The 20,528-nt window shown below is 42.5% G+C and overlaps 1 protein-coding gene across 1 annotated transcript in view; it reads left to right on the forward strand.

Annotated features, from left to right (window-relative positions):
- LOC140729448 (N-acetyl-beta-glucosaminyl-glycoprotein 4-beta-N-acetylgalactosaminyltransferase 1-like) overlaps window positions 1–20,528 on the forward strand; it is an 813,083-nt gene that overhangs the window by 628,216 nt on the left and 164,339 nt on the right. The window contains exon 9 of the mRNA XM_073049203.1: window positions 8,435–8,501. Coding sequence (XP_072905304.1) covers window positions 8,435–8,501 — 67 coding nt within the window. The remainder of the gene's footprint in view (window positions 1–8,434; window positions 8,502–20,528) is intronic.

Below are 20,528 nucleotides of genomic sequence, written 5' to 3' on the forward strand. Positions count from 1 at the left end.
ATTGAGGAAACCATGCTGACTACAGCCTATTTTATCATAACCCTCCTAGTACCTTGAGACTTCATCCTTGATAATCGACTCCAACAACTTCCCAACTACTGAGGTCAGACTAACTGGCTTGTGGTTTCCTTCCTTTTGCCTCTCTCCCTTCTTGAAGAGTGACATTTTCAATTTTCCATTCTTTTGGAACTATTCCAGAACCTAGTGATTCTTGAAAGATCATTACTAATGCCACCACAATCTCTTCAGCCACCTCCTTCAGAACCCTGATGCTCTAAAAGGCTATATTGTAGGCACTCTAGAAATTCTCTCTCCTGGAATCCAGTACCAACCAAATTTTTCCAATCTACCTGAATATTGATGTCCCACATGTCTATTTGGCATGCATTTTCTATCTCCTGTTGTAATTTGTAGTCCACATCCTTACTACTGTGTGGGGGTCTGTATACAACTCTCATCAGGATCTTTTTACCCTTGCAGTTCCTTAGCTCTATCCACAAAGATTCAACACCCACTGACCCGATGTTACCTTTTTCTAATGATTTGATTTCATTTTTTACCAAAAGAGCAATGCCGTCAAATCTACTTTCCTGCGCCTGTTCTTTTGATACAGTGTGTATCCTTGGACATTAAGTGCCCAGCTATAATGTTCTTCCAGCCATGATTCAGTGATGCTTACAACATCATACCTGCCGGTCTGCAACTGTGTTGTTAGTTCACCTACCTTATTCCGTATACTGCGCGTATCCAGATACAACACCTTCAGTCCTGTATTCTCCTTTTTGATTTTGTCTATCTTTTGCATCCTGTTGACTGCAATTCTACCCTATCAACAGCCTCTCCTCACTACAGATTGCTTCTGAGCTACCTCATCTCCAGCACCATCATACGCCGTTCCTACGATACTTCTTGCATTGAAATATACGAGCTCAGGACATTAGTCACTCCATGCTCAACCTTTATATTACTAACTTTGTCTGAGGTATGACCAACATCTGCCTCTACAACCTCTCCACCAGCTGTTCTGGCACACTGATTCCCATCCTCCTGCAACTCTGATTTAAACCCCACCGTGCAACATTAACAAGCCTTCCTGCTAGGATATTAGTCCCCCTCAAGTTCAGTTGCAAACTGACCATTCTGTACAGGTCTGACCTCCCCTGGAAGAGAGCTCAATGATCCAAAAAACTTATGCCCTCCCTCCTATACTAACTGAGGTGCCACATATTAAACTGTATAATCTTCCTAATTCTGGCCTTACTAGCACATGGCACGGGTAGCAATCCTGAGATCACAACCCTGAAGCTTCTGCACTTTAATCTAGCACCTAACTCTTTGAACTCTCTATGCAGGACCTCATTCCTCATTCTACCCATGTTATTGGTACTTACATGGACCACAGCTTCTGGCTGTTTACCCTCTTACTTAAAATTGCTGAGGATTTGATCTGAGATATCCCAGACCCTGGCACCCGGGAGGCAACATACCATCGAGGAATCTTGTTTACGCCCACAGAACCTGCTGTCCATTCCCCTAACTAACGAATCCCTATCACCACAGCGTGTCTCTTCTTCCCCTTTCCCTTTTGAGTGACAGAGGTAGAGAGTGCCAGAGAATTGAATTGACTTTATTACTTACATCCTTCATATACATGAGTAAAAATCTTTACATTAAGTCTCTGTCAAAATATGCAATGTACAATTTATGATAATTTTTAATAAATAGTATGTACAACAGGACAGTCAATATAGCATAGAAATACAAATGTATCAGTGTGAATTAATCAGTCTGATGGCCTGGGGGAAGAAGCTGTCCCGGAGCCTGTTGGTCCTGGCTTTTATGCTGTGGAACCATTTTTTGGATGGTAGCAGCTGGATCAGTTTGTGGTTGGGGTGACTTGCGTCCCCAATGATCCTTCGAGCCCTTTTTTAACACACCTATCTTTGTAAATGTTCTGAATAGTGGGAAGTTCACATCTGCAGAGTCCTGTGATTGAGGGAAGTACAGTTCCCATACCAGGCAGTGGAGCAGCCAGTCAGGATGCTCTCAATAGTGCCCCTGTAGAAAAGTCTTAGGATTTGGGGGCCCACACTAAACTTCTTCAATCTTCTGAAGTGAAAGAGGTGTAGTTGTGCTTTTTTCCCCACACAGCTGGTGTGTACAGACCATGTGAGATCCTGATGACTGTGACTTCCCTTTGTTAGGTCAACCCTCCCCACCCCCAATAGTAGTCAAAGTTGTTGAGGGGGATGGCCACAGGGGTACTCTGCACTGGCTCCTGGATCCCTTTCTCCTTCCTGACTGTCATCCTTTTTCCTGAGTCCTGCACCTTGGGTGTAACTACCTCTCTATATGTCCAAAATATCACCCTTCAGCTTCCTGAATGATCCAGAGTTCATCCAGTTCCAGCTCCAACTCCTTAATGTGGATTGTTAGAAGCTGCAGCTGGATGCACTTCTCACAGTTGCAGTCTTCAGGGACACTGGACATCCGCCTACCTTCCCACATCCTGCAAGAGGAGCATTCAAATATCCTGTCTATGGTCCTAGCTGAGCAGATGTAAAGAAGGGAAGGAAAGAAAAACTTAACCTGGAGCTTTTCTTTAGATTTCTCTGATTGAAGCCTCTCTACTCAGAAGCCTCGAAGGGCTGGAGCCTCAACGTGACCACTCTGGCTCCGCCCGCTCAGGAGACAGCCGCTGCAGTTGCCACAGGCTTCCTTTAATTTGCTCTCACCGTTTGGTTGCTTGTCATTCTAAATTGCTGTGAAACTCTGCTTTTAAAATCTGAATCTCCATCCTAAATAAAAGATAGCTCTTTAACGCTCTCCCTGCCATGGATTGTCCAACTCAGAGAAAACTAGCAAAAAGCTCTGCTTAAATCTTGAATGTGGACCTGACTGAAGGGTAGCTCTTTTCACACACTGCCTCTTGCTGATTGGTCGCTCTTCAACTCAGAGAAACTGCCGCGAAACTTACTTTAAAATCTTGATCATCAACTTGATTAAAAGGTAGCTCTCTAATGCACTCCCTGCCCTGGATTGTACCTTGTGTCTTCCTGGTCTTCATTTTCTTTGTACAACTGTTTACTTTTCTCCTTACCGAGTACTTGGATAAATTTGTGACCTTCCTTTTAGAACTCATCAAAGTACATATTTCAAAAGTTTTTTGTGTTGGAGCACACGGTGTTTACTGTTAAACTTCCAGTGTCACGGATGTACAATTTATTTTAAAGATTAGCTTCAGCAATCTGCTGTTTATTATTAAAGTTGTCACATTTAAATTATACAGAAGGAAGATTCAAAAAGTTGAAATCTAAAGAAATTTAGTAAAGAACACATCTGATTTGAAATTCCTCTTGACAGGAAGCTTGGCACTCCTGTTTGTGAAACTGTTTTCTCTTCACAAAGGAAGCCTTTGAGTTTCAGAATTTCTGAACTGTTAGCTGGAATGCATGTAGCGACTTTCAATGGGAGATTTCATTCAAATGGGTGTCTCATCTGTGTGCTGTTCGTGTTGCTGTTGGACCTGGTTGTGATCTCTCTTTGAATGTGTTTACAGCAATAAGAAGTGCACTCTGGAGGTTGATTGCAGACTGAGCAAACAGACTGTACAAAGTTGCAGTGCAAACTCGTACTGCCACATACTTGCTGGTATGTGCTAAGCAGAAGGCAGACAGCTTCCTGTCATTTGCAAAATCAGACTTTCCTGACGTCTTGGCCAACCATCTCTGGTTTTCAGCAAGAGTGGTGGAGTTGGAGGAGAGGCCACACTTCACAGCTGGTATAAACAAACAAATAAATGAAACTGTGTGTATTTAGTTCCTGTCATGAACTCAGGAGAGTCAGAACATAACTTAGTTTATACGTACACAGCAGATGGTTACAACAATGCTCAAAATACTCAATGCTCCCGATGAAGGGTTTCAGCCCGAAACGTCGTCACTTCCTCCTCCCATAGATGCTGTCTGGCCTGCTGAGTTCTGCCAGCATTTTGTGTTTTTATTTATTTCCAGCATCTGCAGATTCACTCGTGTTGCCTTTGAATGCTCAAAATATGGTGGGTTTGGACAGGATTAGCATACCAGACAAGATTGTGGTCTTTGATAACAAACCAGATCTCCTCAAATTAATTGGTATAGCTGCTGGCATGCCTTCTTCATAATTGCATTAATGCCTGTGACCAGGAAAGATCCTGTGAGATGTTGGTTCCCAGAAACTTGAAGCTGACACCCTTGAATGGTGTGTGTTCTCCCAACTTGCCCTTCCTGAAGTCCACATCAGAATCGTAATCCGGTTCAATATCACCAGTATATTTCATGAAATTTGTTGTCTTTGCAGCAGCAGGACAATGCAATACATAATAGAAAAAAAATGTTATTTACAGTAAGTATATAATCGATAAATAAGTAGTGCAAAAATAGAAATAAAAAATAGTTCATGGTTATAATATTCATTCAGAAATTGGATGGCAGAGGGGAAGAAACTGTTCCTGAATCATCGACTGTGTGCCTTCAGGCTTCTGCACCTCCTTCCTGATGGTAGCAATGAGAACAAGGCATGACCTGGATGATGGGACTTCTTCATGACGGACAGCACCTTTTTGAGGCATCGCTCCTTGAAGATGTCCTGGATAGTACGGAGGCTAGTGCCCATGATGGAGCTGAGTAGGTTACCAACTCTTTGCAGCTTATTGCAATCCTGTGCAATAGCACTCCCCACCCCATACCATGTGGTGATGCAGCCAGTTAGAATGCTCTCCACAGTACATCTGTAGAAATTTGCAGCGCCTTTGGTGTTATATAAATCCCTCAAACTCCTAATGAAATATGGTCGCTGTCATGCCTTCTTTATAGCTCCAAAAATACGTTATATCAAGTTATATCAACTCTATGGTCTTACTGAGAGAGAGAGTGCAAGGTTGTCGCTGTGAGACCATTCAATCAACCGATCTATGTTGCTCATGGTAGACACCTTCAAAAGGCAGTGCCTGAAGAAGGCAACATCCTTAAGGATCCGCACTCACTGGGGCATGCGCTCTTCTCAATACTAGCATCAGAGAGGACATACAAGAGTCTGAAGATGCACACTCAACATTTTAGGAAGAGTTTCTTCCCCCCACCATCAGATTTCTGGATGTTCCATGAATACTCCCTCACTATTCCTCTTCTGCAGTATTTATTTATCTATTTGTTTATTTATTGGTGTGATTTATAGTAATTTTTTGTCATCCACTGTACTGCTGCCACAAAACAACAAATTCCACAACACACGTCAACGAGAGTAAACCTAAATATTCTAATTTCCTTCCTCCATTGGGCCATAGCCACACCTTCACTAAATGAGCCCTGAAATGCCAAAAGAGTGTGAACTCACAGATTGATTGCTAATGTCACAACTAGAATTAGAATCAGAGAATATATTTAGACAACCAACTGCAATATCAAAAATAACTGCTTTCTCACAGTTATACAAGTCGTCAGTTATTATCAATGGCAATCCTTCTATTGATTTATATCACTTCCAGTTAAATGCTGCCTGTTCTTGAGTATTTCCTTGAGCTTTTGTGTTGAGGATAATTAAACGTGGTAGTGTATTCCACTTCAAGCATGGGTTTTGTTTCCTGAGTACAAAACCTCACAATAAGTTGAGGCATGGTCTCAGTGTAAAGATTCAAAGTACATATGCAGTATATTACTCTGAGATTCATCTTCCCACTGACAGCCATGAAACAAAGAAAACCATGGAACCTGTTCAAAGAAAAACATCAAACCCCAGCATGCAAAAAAAAATCACACAAACGGCAATAAAACAAGCAAAAACACAGAGTATAAAACAATACATCTCAGTTTAGTTCAATCTAGAGCTGTGTCGTTCATTATCTGCAGGCCTCACCGAGGAGGGACCAGAAACCAGAGACACATCGTAAAGTGAACTACAGAGTTCAATGCACAAACCGTGTCGATTAAACTCAGGACTCCAGCAGCATAGAAAGAAAGGGAGAAAGAGACCATTCACATGCAGGGACCTTCCCCAGGAGGCAGCAGATGTGAGGGAGAGAGACACCATCACTGCAGACGCCCTCCTTTGGTTGCAGTGAGTGGGCGGCTGCTAGATAGCGCTGAACACCCGCTCACCTTCCGTTCTTGCCTCGATGATTTCATTCTTCCTCCTCACTTTAATTTGCGAAGTTGTCAAGAAATTGAGTCAGTCATGGGCTTGTGCCCCATCTCCAGGCTTCTTGGCCTTGAGGTCACACACTTCACTTGAAACCTCACTGAACTCCCTTGGAGACAGCAAGGTGCCAGATCGCTCAATCGGCTGGAAAACACACCACCAGAATGTAGATCACAGGCTCCAACAGTAGCAGAACCAGACTTGAAGGAAAAAAGTTGTGAAAGAAGTAGATTCGTGAACCATCTGAAACATTTCTCCTTTGGTTGCATTATTTGCTGGTGCCATCTTCTTTCAGTGTACAGTTGGACGTCTCTTACACAGAGCCCATTAAGGCAGAAGTAAAAATACTACATGAGTTTGACGTTCACGCTGTTTCAGCAGTAAGCTAACCATCTGCCTCATGATGGGTGGAATATGTCAAGGTGGTTTGCTTTTCCATCGAACCTGCTAACATAATGGTTTCTCTGTTGGCCCACTCATTCCACCTAACAGAGACAAACTGGCTGACTGACTTGTCACAACAATTCCCTTTTTGTTTAAACAAATCAAAGATGACTAACAACTGATACTTTAGCAGTTATCTTATGCCTATTCATTAGGGATATTATATGACCCAAGCTGTAGTAATGGAATAATCCTTGGTGCATCAGCACTAAATCCAGCTGTTTCCTCATTTGCACGTTTGAGATCTTGATGCCAATTTTCCAGGTTTCTTCTACTCCTACAATTAACCATTAACCATTGAAAGGCTTAGTTCCAGTTGCAGCTTTAGCTTCAATTTGAAGCGACCCTTTTTCCTCATGTTGCAATATACCTCAGCTCGAATTAACTACCTTGTTTTTGTTTCCCCTGGTGCCTTGGAATAAATACCTACAGGGTCCAGGGGACCCTTGGCTGAAATCAATTGAGGGTTCAGGTAGGCTAGGTGAGTCTATGATCAATCAGGCAGGAAACCAGCATGAACACTGGCTCTGTTTTACAAGTCAGATGTAAAAAAAAAGTCAGAATTCTCAGAAGAATGCAGGAAGATCACTTGAAAATTCGGCAGAGCGTGAGCAGATGGAAATTAATCCCAGTCTGAGTGAGGTGATGCATTTTGGGAAGTCATCTAGGGAAGATGTATGCAGTAAATGATTCGAATTGACTTATTATTGTCACATGTACTGAAATACAATGAAAAGCTTGTCTTGCAGACTGTTCATACAGATCAGATCATTACACAGTGCACTGAGGTAAAACAAGGTAGGGTACTAACTAAGGAATGTTGATGAGCAGAGAGAATCGGGGATTAAATCCATTGTTCCTGAAAGTGGCAACATACTAGGTGGCTGGGGTGGTGAAGAAGGAATAGTGTATGCTTGCCTTCATGTGTCAGGGCAGAGAATATAAAAGTTAGGGTATTATATTGCTCCTTTGCAATACCCTGGTTGGGTCACTCTTGGAGTATTGGGTGCAGTCCTAGTCACTAGAGAGAGAGAGAGAGTCCTACTCACTGGAGAGAGTGCAGATAAGATTCACCAAGATGTTGCATGGATTAGAAGAATTTAATTGTTGGAGTGACTGGATAGGTTGACCTGCTTTCCCTGGAGGGAACGAGGTTGAAGGGTGACTGTATAAATTATATAAGATTACGAAAGGTGTAGATAGGGTAGATTATCAGAATATATTTCCCATGGTAGGGGTATCAAAAACAGGAGGGTATATTTTAAGATGAGAGATAGAAGTCCTTAAGGGCTCAGAGAAGATGATTTTTTTTACATGTAAAGATTGATATCTGGAAGGAGCTGCCAAAGGGGGTGGTGGAATCAGATACAATTACAATGCTTAAGAGCTTTTCAGACAGACAAATAGGCAAGTCATATCCTTCAAGGGTCCTAATGTGGACAAATAGGATTTTTGTCGAAGGGGAAAATGGTCAGTATTGATGTGATGGGCCAAATGGCTCATTTCTGTGTTGCAGAGCTCTATGACTGGAAGAGGTTTTAGAGTGTTTCTTCTAGTCCGGTACCTTCGCACCATTTATATCCAATGAAGAAGAGAAATGTTCTTAAAATAAAAATATTGCATACAAACTGGGTTGACCAGCATCATTTCCATATTTGAATTGTGGAAGTTTTATTAGTTGGTCTGGAGATAGTTAATTTACATCTCCTTCTCTTGCAGAAAGTTGCAGTAACATCTGGAATTCTACAGCAAGATTGCTGCTGATGAACCTCCCTCAAAAACCCCTTGCTCACTTGCTCATTTTCTTCCCTTCCAGTGGCGACCATTCCTTCCTGAAGTGAAGTTTGAAATTATCGATTCACCGCACATCTCTCTATACACAGGTAAACGCCACCAGTTCCTTTTCTCTTTCTCCTTGTGAAGTTCCTTCTGTGTGGAATTCTTGAGAGTTGGATGATAGCAACAACATTGCTTTTTAATAATAGTGTTCCCAAACCTGGTCTCCAAGATTTTTGCTCAAGGAAGCTGCAGTTTCCTTTCTGACTTAAGGTGTGGTGAAATAGAGTATTAAAAGAGGAAGATAAATACAGACAACAGTGTACTAACTCATTGAGATATGCTGGGCATGCATCGTTCCATGAAGACAGGATTATCATATAGTTTCCTTCCAAACCATCAAAGATAATAACACAGAAGGAAGTATTTTGGCTCATGTAGGTTCCAGAGGAATTATCTCTTTTATTCCCATACCTCTCTCCTTTTTCCCTCAGCTCCTCTCATACGTGCCCGTCAATTCTTCTGTCATTAATCTATACAGCGGGGTAATTTACAGTGGCCAAGTAACCTAACACATCTTCCGGACGTAGGAAGAAACCGGAGTGTCAGTGGAAAAAAACAAGTGGTCTTGGACAGAACACAAAAGTACCACACAGACTGTAGCGAAAGCCAGGACTGAATCTGAGTCCCTTGAGAGTCCTGAGGCAGCCCAATTAAGTACTTAACACATGTGAGGCAATTGGCTAAAAGTGAGCTTGAAACCATTGTCACTTGTCCTTAAAAGCTGGCCAGCCTTTCAGCAACAATTAGAGCCTCTGTTACAGGCCTTCGAATAGAGAGGTGAGTTGGTATCAAAATTCAAAATCAAATCAAATTCAAGTTTAGTTATCTTTCAACCGTACGTGAACGCAGCGGGACAAAACAGCATTCCTTTGGGGCCAAGGTGCAAAACTTACACGGCACATTCAAAATAGTGAGCAAAACATATAGTCACACAATAAAACATATGTATAGCCCAAGTCCCTGATACACAGGTCCCGCAAATTGATGGTACAGATCCTTGTAGTACCATCAGAATGGCATGAGCTGTAAATACTGTACTCCACTTCCCTCAGAGTGTACTGGAAACCCTGTTATGTAGTGAGCACTGAGGTCTCATGTTTGTGTATGAGCCTCCATCGACCATGCTTGTCTGCCTGATCAGACTGGTAATCTCCAGATAAAACAGCCAGGTTCAGCATGGGTGGCAGGGAGACACTGCAGGAAGTGTTGGGCAGAAAAGGAGGAACAAAGCTGTCAGACTTCAGGTATTTATGATCAGGGTGGTACCTGGAGAGCTCAGCCAAAGGTGCAGTGGTGTTGGAGGACCTACTCTTTGGCCACATTGAAACTCTTTAACTTCTCCGGTTCCATGAACAGTAATGAACCAGCCCTTCTCTCATTACCTGACCCAGTTCCGGTAATGAGAAGCTTTGATTATCTCTTGTTGAAAAGAGAACCTACCTGAATGAAGATCTACCACTTCCTTTAATAGTTCTCACCTGACTGTTAGACTCTTGTACCAACTCTATTAAAACCAGAAAAAAGGATGGAGTCTGGTTGGTTGGCTCTACTCCTGACTTAAATCTGTCCGTGAGCATTAATATTGTCCATATTTTACCTTTGAGATAATGTTCATCAAACAGTTACATACTTACTGTGCAAAAGTCTTAGACACACACATACATATATACACAGAGAGCTAGGGAGCATAAGGCTTATGCACAGTAATATTTGTCAACGTGGAGCGCAGCATGAATTTGTAAATCTGGCGGGAGCAAGGGATGTTGGGAATGGCGAGAGTGGAGAGCTGCTGGAGGGGTGTGGGTCAGGTATCAGAGGAGCACCAGGAGCATGGGTGATGTGGGGGCAGGCACACCCAGCCCTGAGATACCAGGCAAGGTCGTTTGATCCCAAACAGTTGGTTTATCAATAATTACAGAATGTTGGTCTGGTGCTTCCCACTCCCTCCCTTCTCCCTTCCCCTTTTCCCAACCATGATTCTTCTCTCCCTGCACCATTCCCACTCTCAGTACACATAGAGACTCATATCAGAATCAGGTTAATCATCACTCACATATGTCATGAAATTAGTTTTTTTGTGGCAGCAATCAGGGCAAGACATAAAATTGCTACATATATATGTGCCGCAGACAGTTGCAGGATACTCAATGGATGTTTTAAATTAAGTCACTATTGTTCTCAACCCAATATTGGTATATACATTAATCAGATAATTCTAGAACGAATAGGATGGGGCCTTACATCTCTTTTCCATTACTTCAGGTGATTAAGAAATCCTGTGTCCTGTCAATACATCAAGTGAAGCAATTCTCCATCTTCTATTCCCATCTGACTTAAGTATAATTAGTTCAATATTCTATTCACCAGCTTACAGAGTTGTTGTTCAGTAACTTCCTCCCCATTCCCTTCTAAAAATATATTACAAAATAAAACCACAGCAGAAGTGTATTAGTTCTAAAAAGATCAGCACGCTTAGCAGATTTCCAATTTAAAACTATCTTTCCAGGTGCATGAGTGAAGAAATACATCAAATCATTAGTAAAAAGTAAGTTAGTACTCTGAAATCAATTATTATCTTGCATCTTTGCAAATAAATCAACCCTGCTGTTTTTTCTAATTGCAGTTACTAGAGGATTAGGCATTTCTGTGTTTCTTTTTAGTTTAAATCACAAGTTAGATGGTAAATAGACTTTGCTAATCTAAATTCAACAGAGTTTGGAAACATCTGACTTTCCTATATTGCCTCTCCACCCCACCTCTCCATCACACCACACCCTCCTTGATCACACTGCTGTGATAAAACATTTCCATCTATATCATATATAGATAAAATCTAGAATGATGAGCAGATTGGGTTAAAAGGTGGTTAGATGGGCACTGACTGAAAAGGAATGTGAAAGGCTGCTGCAACATTTGTCTGGTCACTTCTAATAGGTTACCTGCACTGCTAATAGCTCTAAAGTTATAATGACCAATGAATCATTTATTATTCCACAAATCTGAAAAGTCTGAGGCCCTTGAGAAAACTTACAGTCATATAATGTTGGTTTTCCCAAATGGGAGGATGGCAGTGTCCCATCGTGTTCAGGTCTAAGACTGCTTCAGCTCATTAAATACATCAGTGAGTTGGACAACCTGGAGTAATCCTGTCAAAATAAGATAGGAGGTAATAAATTAAATGGTAAAAGGATTATTGATAAGATAAGGTAATGCTGCACTTTGGTTTAAAAATGGAGCATACTCAAAAAGGAAGAAGGCTCATTGCTGTGAAAGGTGATTTGTAAAGGCATTTCCTGCAAAAAGACCTAACAAGCATATAGACTTTATTTCAAGAGTTGCAAAATATAAAGGTGTGTGGTAAGCCTACATAAAACCTCAATAAGTCTTTGTGTGGCTTGTTTTGTACATCATTGGCCTCCAGGGAATAAGCAGGATGTTAGGGGAGGTGTCACGGTTTCACAGGGATGCTGCCTAATATGAGAAAACGCAGAGAGAAGATTTCTGTTCATTAGAACAGTCCCAGCTTTGCTGCAATATGATGGAAGTTGTTAAAATTCTGAGAATGTAAGATAATTTAGATAGAAGCAGATTGCTACCAGTAGTGGAATGTAAAATGAAGGGCCACAGATGCAAATAAATTGTGGGAGATTTAGAATGGTGCACTAAAGTATTAGTCTTTGTTGTCATACTATAATATGCAGATTTACCTTTTTATTGGAATAGAATTTTAATTGTAAGCACAATAATTAGATTAAATGAAATTTAAGTCCACAAAATCCTTGTTTTCAGGAAGCTTTCTCTTGTACTCTGAAAGGATTTGAGACAATTGCAATGCTCTGGTCTCAGTGCATTGGAGTCAGTTTCCAATTGACCAGTTTACTTTACATAATTGAACACTGAAGGACGGAGAAACTAGATTAGTCATTAGATTACCTCAAAACAATCTATCCACCAGAGTCTTATGTTTTCTGAGATGATTCCCACTTAGGTGTGTTATTCTAGTAGTCTGCCATTTAGTAAATGTGCAACACATTTGACATATGAGGTATTATTCCTTCTTCTATATGAAGTCGCATTGCCCTGGGAGCCATTATTTCTCCTTGACAGCCCTGCAGTTTGTTTCCTTATTTAGAATCAAGATTGTACAGCACAGCCCTTCAGCCCATTGTGTCCCAATCCAACTTCTTTTTGCCAAACTTTGCGAAATTCAAACTGTAGCTGAGGGACAGCAAGGAATAGTTGTTGCAGACACTAGAGTCTGCAGGCATTTGACTCTGAAGCAAAAGAAATGCAAACACGCACAAAATGTGGGAGGAACTTAGCAGGTCAGGCAGCATCTATGGAAAAGAGTAAACATTCAGTTCCAGGTTGAGACCCTTCTTCAGGACTGACAGGGAAGGGATGAGATGCCTGAATTAAAAGGTGGGGAAAGGTGTAGTGTTCTCATTCAGGTGTAAGAACTCTGGACTAAACACCGATGTAAACCATAGCCAATGAAGCAGGATCCCAGTAAGATTAACTGTTTACTGTTCACTCTTCCACATTAACGTATGGTGAAAACTGTTGATAAAACAATACAAAATATATACAGTATTTGTTTCCTTCTTAACATCACATTTACATCATAAATACTTGCAAAAGTAAAACTACAAACTATATTACATTGAAGTACAACATACAGTCAGAATCTACCTACGCCATCAACTGGCTTTAAATACACTTCAACACAAACTATCCAGCAACTCTTTCAATAACAAAGAACATAAACTTTATCAACCGTCATTACTTTTAACAGAATCAGCATTAACATTTTTACTTCAACATATCGATTAGCTTATGAACTTACGGCGTTACTTTTATAATGTTTCTTAGTGCATAGAAAGAAAACTTTTCTCGCGCTGATCCTGCACACACAAGCCCCCTCCTTCCAGTTTCTCCAAACCGGTATTTTCCTACAAGACGCGGTGAAACCAGGTGTGATGTCATCGCATGCCGCAATACATCACAGACAATGAATTTACTTTCAACAGCCTTAACTTTATCTAGAAAATAATTACAAACAAATTACTAAAGCGAAAATATAATAAATTAAATGAATGCCTTAAAGGTAACACAGAAGGGAAAGAGACTAGCTGGAAGATGATAGGTGAAGCTAGGTGGGTGGGAAAGTCAAAGGCTGGAGAAGAAGGAATCTGATAGGAGAGGAGAGAATCAGAATCAGGATTATTATCACCGACATGGGGAATTAATAGGCAGGTGGGAAGTAAAAGGTCAGAGTGGGGAATGGTGGGGGGGAGGTGGAGAGAAACCGATATTCATACCATCAGGTTAGAGGCAACCCAGACAGAATATAAGGTGTTGCTCCTCCACCCTAAGAGTGGGCTTAGCTTGGCAAAATATGACTGTTAGGTCTTTTTGGATGGACACGTCAGAATGGGAATGGGAATTAAAATGTTTAGCCACCAGGAAGTCCCACTTGCTGCGGATGGTGCGGAGGTGCTCTACAAAGCCTTCCCCCAATTTATGACGGGTCTCATCAATATGAGGGAGGCCGTATTGGGAGCACCGGACACAATAGACAGCCTCAGCAGCTTCACAGGCAAAATGTTGCCTCAACTGGAAGCCTTGTTTGGGGTCCTAAATGAAGGTGAGGGAGGAGGTGCAAGGACAGGTGTAGTTCTTAGGCTGCTTGCATGGATACATGCAAAACAAACTGTTGGTGTTGCAAAGAACGGGGCGAACCCAAACGCAGGACATTGACACGGAGGTAGCATAATCAAAAGAGTGTTTATTAGTAGTTACAGGGAAGGCCGGGGAGCGAGGATTAGGTAGAGGAAAACTGAGGAGCGAGGAAGGCTTGACCGGGGATCGAACCTGAGTCACTACGGTGGGAACACGGCGTTTAACCACCAAGCCAATGGAGAGTGTAGGCGGGCGGCAGAACGAGGCAGAGCAGGGATGCAGACCAGAGTGCAAGCGTGGCTTATGGAGAACAGCAGCCGGAAGGATGAACAGGAAGACAGGCAGCATGCCATGCTCCTATTAACATGGAGAGACAGTTAACACCGGAAAACAGCACGGGAACAGAACTTGGAGTACACAATTCTAAGCGGTGGAGAGAGAATTAACACAGGCAAACAACACGAGTGAACAGAAGAGCAAGAGGCAGGCAAAACTTTTCTTGACACAGGGCGATGCTGGAGCTGAACGGCAAACAGGAGACAGGTGGCAGGCAACACTTAACTTGACACAGAGTGTTAAATGGAAAGGCAAACAGCAGACAACACTCTTGGTGACACAGGGCGTTGCTGGAGCTGAACGGCAAACAGGCGACAGGTGACAGGCAACACTTACCTTGACACAGAGCGTAGAAAGGCAAGCGGCAGACAATACTTTTCTTAACACAGAGAGACGGAGTTACACAGGTAAACCTTGGTACTGAAGTAAAACTTAGAATACACCATTCTAAGCGGCTGGGAATGTGAATTACTGCACTGGCTGAAGTAACGATATGGCAACGAGTGGATGCAAATCCGGGGATTTTATGCAGCAGGTTTAGAAGAGAATCAGGTGCCGCAATCAAGGAGCCCAGGAGAACATGGGGAAAAAGGAATTAGGATAATAAGAGGAATTAATGGTCGGGACTGCAACAGTTGGAGGAATTCAGAGAGTCAGGCAATATCTGTAGAGGAAATGATTGTTACTCCTATGGCTTCTGGACTTGTCAGCCTTGTTTAAAAACAGCTTCTGAGGAAACACTGATGAAATATGACCTGGCCACTTAGACCCTTCAGAGTGAGTGCAAATTTTAGATGGATAAGGTTTATGCCTTACACTTTGGGCCAAGTAGTGATGTTTAAATTGTTCTATGCTCAACAACTTTGCAACTATAAAATGACTGACGATGAGAAGCTGCTGATGCTGCAGACCCAGGATTGAGAGGCAGCAAGTGTAAAACCAAATGACCCCGGGTGATGGACTCCTTTGGTTGATCTTCACAGATGAAGATCGAGGCTACCAGACAAAGCCATTGGTGCATCCTGTGCTGCCCCAGTGGAGGAATGTAGCTTATCATCAATGCACATCACTTCTTCAGGTTTTGGGTATTATTCCAGTTACCAAAGACCAATGGATGAATGACCGCACAGAATGGGGAATAAACCAATCTTTGTTTGGAGAATGTCTATCAGATGCTTTTTATTCAGTCTGTCATGCAGCCTTGTATATTTTGAGATCTGATTTATATTGCACTTCTTGTAACATCATTGCTTATTAATCCATAAACTACTTTTGAGCTTCTTTCTTTTATAGCTGTAAATTGCTCAATGGCACGGAGGCTGGTGGGTTCTTAAGTGGTGAAGGAGACAGGAGGAGCCTAAATGCTCATAATAGGTGAATCAGAATCAGATTTTTCTTTACTGTTATATGTCATGATGTAGGAGAGTGAGTATGAAATAAGTCAACGGATGAAGTGTAATGTTGGACAATGTGAAGTTACCAACTTTGGAAGGATGAATGTAAAAGCAAATTTTTATTTAAATGGAGTCGAACTACAGCACAGGGATCTGGTGCTCACAAAGCATGTAACACAAAGGACTATCATTGCAAGTACCGCAATAACTAATAAATAATTCCATAGCTAATGGAATGTTGACACTTATTGAAAAAAGTATGGCACAAAAAGTAAGGAAACTTTTTTTGATGTAACTTTATAGGTAAGTATTTCCCCCAATAGGTTTATCAAAAACCAGGAGGCACTGTTTCAGAATAAGGGTCCTCTCATTCAACACAAGGTGATGAAGAATTTCTTTTCTCAGAAGTGCATGACTTTTTGGAATTCTGTACTTTGAAGAACTGTGGAGATGAACCCATTCGAGTTTTCAGGGTGGAGATTGACAGATATTTGAGCCACAAGCCATTTGTGGAGGGAATTGGAAGATGGTGTTGAGGCCACAGTTTGATAAGATTTGATCCTATTGAACGATGGGGCAGGTTAAGGGGCCAGTTAGTCTATTCAAACTTGTGTTTCTTGTGTTCTAATGTAGTTCTGCTCTGCACTTTGCCCATGCCTACTCACCAATGTGAAATTAAGATCTGCTTTCTCTCAATCTTTCCCATGACTCCCAAATACCCTCAGTTTTGTTTCCAAAAGAGGTGACTGTTTCAAATGAAAATCTTCTGTTTGCTATTTACCACTTATGGATACTTCACCTTCTACCTTTCCTGTTCTCATTGTATTGCCATCCTTCATCATTGGTTCTTTATCTGTATTTTGCAACAAGATAGAATACCATTCACCTTGAGTTTAATTATGTTAACACTCCATCCAACTCTGGTGCATAGGGTTACGGAGGGCAGCTGTGTGTTAGCGTGTTTCAGGGTATAGGACATTCGGTTGGAAGGGAAAAGCTGCGATAAGGAAGACTGTCGGCTTTAGAGAATTCTAAGTGCCTTCATGTCCATTGCAGGAGCAGAGATGTCATTACTTCTTAACACTTCAATGCTTCAGCTAATCGCTATCATGGAGTCCTAAGATCCTGAATATGTAACAGATAAATGACTAAGTGTGGCTAGAGAGGAATTTAAATTTGCAAACCCTCACTGCTATCTCTTTGCAAACCCACTGTGAATGAATTTAACTGTTGCCTGTGGGGTGCCATTCAGATATGTGAACCTTAACTATATCAGTAAAAGAATAAACATTTTTACCGATCACCCCTCTCTCAGAGGAAAATAATGTGCAGGTGAATTTGATTTGAATGGCCGATGGGCAGATCAGGAATGAAAAAGCAAATCCAAGCCTCACAAAAGAATGATGCATGTTGATATATGTGTGTGGCAGAGGAAAATTAAACCTAGGGGTGAAACTCCTGTTGAATTATTCAACTGTTCTTTATTAAATTACTGCCGGATTGCTGTAGATGGATCTTACTTCACTTTTCAAAGCAATTAGTCAGGTTACACTATCATAGGCATACATTACAGAAATAGGCCATTCGGCCAACTGCATTGATGCAACCCATCAAGCATCTATCTAGTGTAAATCCTATTTACCAACTCTTGGTCTATAGCTGCTTATGCCTTATTCATCCGGATACAATATTAAATGTTGTGAGAGTACCCATCTCCAGCATGATTTAAACAAAGGTCTTCTTACCTGACACTGAATACTTCCTGCAAGGCCTGAAAGCTTTGCTGAGGATGTTCTGTCCTCAGTATTGCTTTATGTTCATCCCCCTTGTGCAGCCCATCTGGTCTTCTGCCTGCTCTGGACCTTCTAATCTCTAACTGCCTATGAGACATCAACGCCTGGGTAGTCTCCAGCCCCTTGGTATGAACATCGAATTCTCCAACTTCCAGTAATTCCCTCCCTCTCCCTTCCCCCATCCCACCTTCACTCTGTCTCCTCTTCTAGCTGCCTATCACCTCTCATGACTCTGCCTTCTTCTACTACCCATAGTGCTTTCCCCTTAGATTCCTTCTTCACCTCTTCTATCCCCTCCCTGCTTCCCCTCCCCCACCCCTTGATCTTTCCTCTGATTGGTTTTCCACCCTCCCCCCACCTTCTTTATAGGGCCCCTGCCCCTTCTTTCTTTAGTCCTGACGAAGGGTCTCGACCCAAAACATTGACTGCTCATTTCAATGGACGCTGCCCAACCTGCTGAGTTCATCCAGCTTTTTTGTACGTCTTGATTTGACCGAGACATCAACCGTCTTGACTTCAGCACTCCTTTCTCCTATTTGAAAGTCACACCCTCTGAATACTATACCTTCCACTCTCTCCGCCCCAGTCCCAACCTCACCATCATACTCGCAGACAAAGAGAGTGCTGTTGTAGTTGGGCAAACTGACCACTACCTTGCCTAGGCCAGATGGCAACTCTCAGTCACCTCCTCTTATATACCCCTTGTAAAGCACCCCACTAAGGAACATCAGCTCATTGTCTCCCATACTTTCACCAATCTCCTATCCACTCCCACCATCCTCATAGTTCCCTTACCCCACACTGCTCATTTCCTCCTCCTACCCAAGCTCTACTGACCTGACTGTCTGGGTTGGCCCATTGTTTCTGTCTGCTCCTGCCCTACTGAACTCATATCTGCATAGCTCAGCTCCATTTTGCCCCCCTTGATTCAGTATCTTTCCACTTACATGCATGACACTCCACATGCTCTTGATCTTACTCTTCAATGGCTTTAAGATCCCTGGGCTTGATTGCCTTACCTTATCTTCAGTTGTCCAGCCCCTACACACTTCTACAACCACCCCCCCCCCCCCACCCCAGCAGAAAGGCCTTAAAGCACTCTGCTTCTTTCTAGACAGAAGACTTAACCAGTTCCCTTCCACCCCCATCCTCCTCCATCTGGTGGAATTGGTTCTCATCCTCAACAATTTCTCTTTTAGCTCCTCCTACTGAAGATGAAGCCATAGACAGTCGGATGGGCCTACCTTTTCAGCAGTTACCTGACACAGTCCATATTCCAAGTTTACACTGGTAGTGCTCCCAACTCATTCTATGCTACATTGATGGCTATATTGGTGCTGCTTCTTGCACTGACGTTGAACTCATCAATTTTATCAACTTTGTCTCCAACTTCTACTCTGCTCTCAAATTTACTTGGTCTATCTCTATCACCTCTCTTCCTTTTCACGATCTCTCTGCCTCCATCTCTGGAGAGAGATTGTCTACTGATATCTTTTATAAACCTACTGATTCCCACAATTATCTTGACTATACATCTTCCCACCCTGTCACTTAAAAATGCCTTTCCCCTTTCTCAGTTCATCCATCTTCACTGCATCTGTCTCAGGATGTGGCTTTCCATTCCAGAATCACAGAGATGTCCTCCTCCTGTAAGGAACATAGCTTCCCTTCCTCTATCACTGATGGTGAGACCACACCTGGAGTACTGCGTGCAGTTCTGGTGTCCATATTTAAGAAAGGACATACTGGCTCTCGAGGCAGTACAGAGAAGGTTCACTAGGTTAATTCCGGGGATGGGTGGGTTGATGTATGATGAGAGGTTGAGTAGATTGGGACTCTACTCATTGGAGTTCAGAAGAATGAGAGGCGATCTTATTGAAACATATAAGATTGTGAAGGGGCTTGATCGGGTGGATACGGGGAGAATGTTCCCAATGATGGATGAAACTAGGACTAGGGGGCATAATCTTAAAATAAGGGGATGTCGTTCCAGGACTGAGATGCAGAGAAATTTCTTCACTCAGAGGGTAGTGGGGCTGTGGAATTTACTGCCCCAGAGAGCTGTGGAAGCTACTACACTCAATAAATTCAAAACGGAGATAGACATTTTCCTGGATAAAAATGGCATTAGGGGATACGGTGAGCGAGCAGGTAAGTGGACATGAGGCTAGGTTTAGATCAGCCATGTGATCTCCTGGACCAGTTTTCGATAGCCTGGATGGGTCGGAGAGGAATTTTCCAGATTTTTTCTCCTCAATTGGCAACTCGTTTTTTTTTCCCCGGGTGATCACATGGGTTTGGGTGGGATGAATAATAAAATAAAATGGGCGGCATGGTGCCCTGTTGGTTGGCACTGTTGCCTTGTGGGATTCGGTGAAAACCAAAGATAAGATTGGATCAGCCATGATCTTGTTGAATGGCGGAGCAGGCTTGAGGGGCCGATTGGCCTACTCCTGCTCCTATCTCTTATGTTCTTATGTTCTCACACATCTACCCTTGCCCAATCTTCCCACTACTATAACAGTTTCACTTGTCCTACATACCACCCCACAAGCCTCTCGTGTCCAGCACATCATTCTTCATAACTTCTGTCATCCCTACCACTTCTGCAGGGATCACTGTCTATGTGACTCCCTTGTCCATGTGTCCCACTTCACTGATCTCCCTCCTGGCGCTAATCTCTGCAAGCGGGGCAAGAGCTACACCTGCCCCAACATCTCCTCCCTTGTATACCTTCCAGAGTCCCAAACATTCCTTCTAGAAGAGGTGACACTTTACCTGTGAGACTCCTGCAGGCATCTACTGTATCCGATGCTCCCCTCGTGTCCTGATGATGTGGATTAGGAGATCGCCTTGCCAAGCACCT

The sequence above is a fragment of the Hemitrygon akajei genome, chromosome 6 (assembly GCF_048418815.1).
Source record: "Hemitrygon akajei chromosome 6, sHemAka1.3, whole genome shotgun sequence".
Classification (NCBI taxonomy): Eukaryota; Metazoa; Chordata; class Chondrichthyes; order Myliobatiformes; family Dasyatidae; genus Hemitrygon; species Hemitrygon akajei.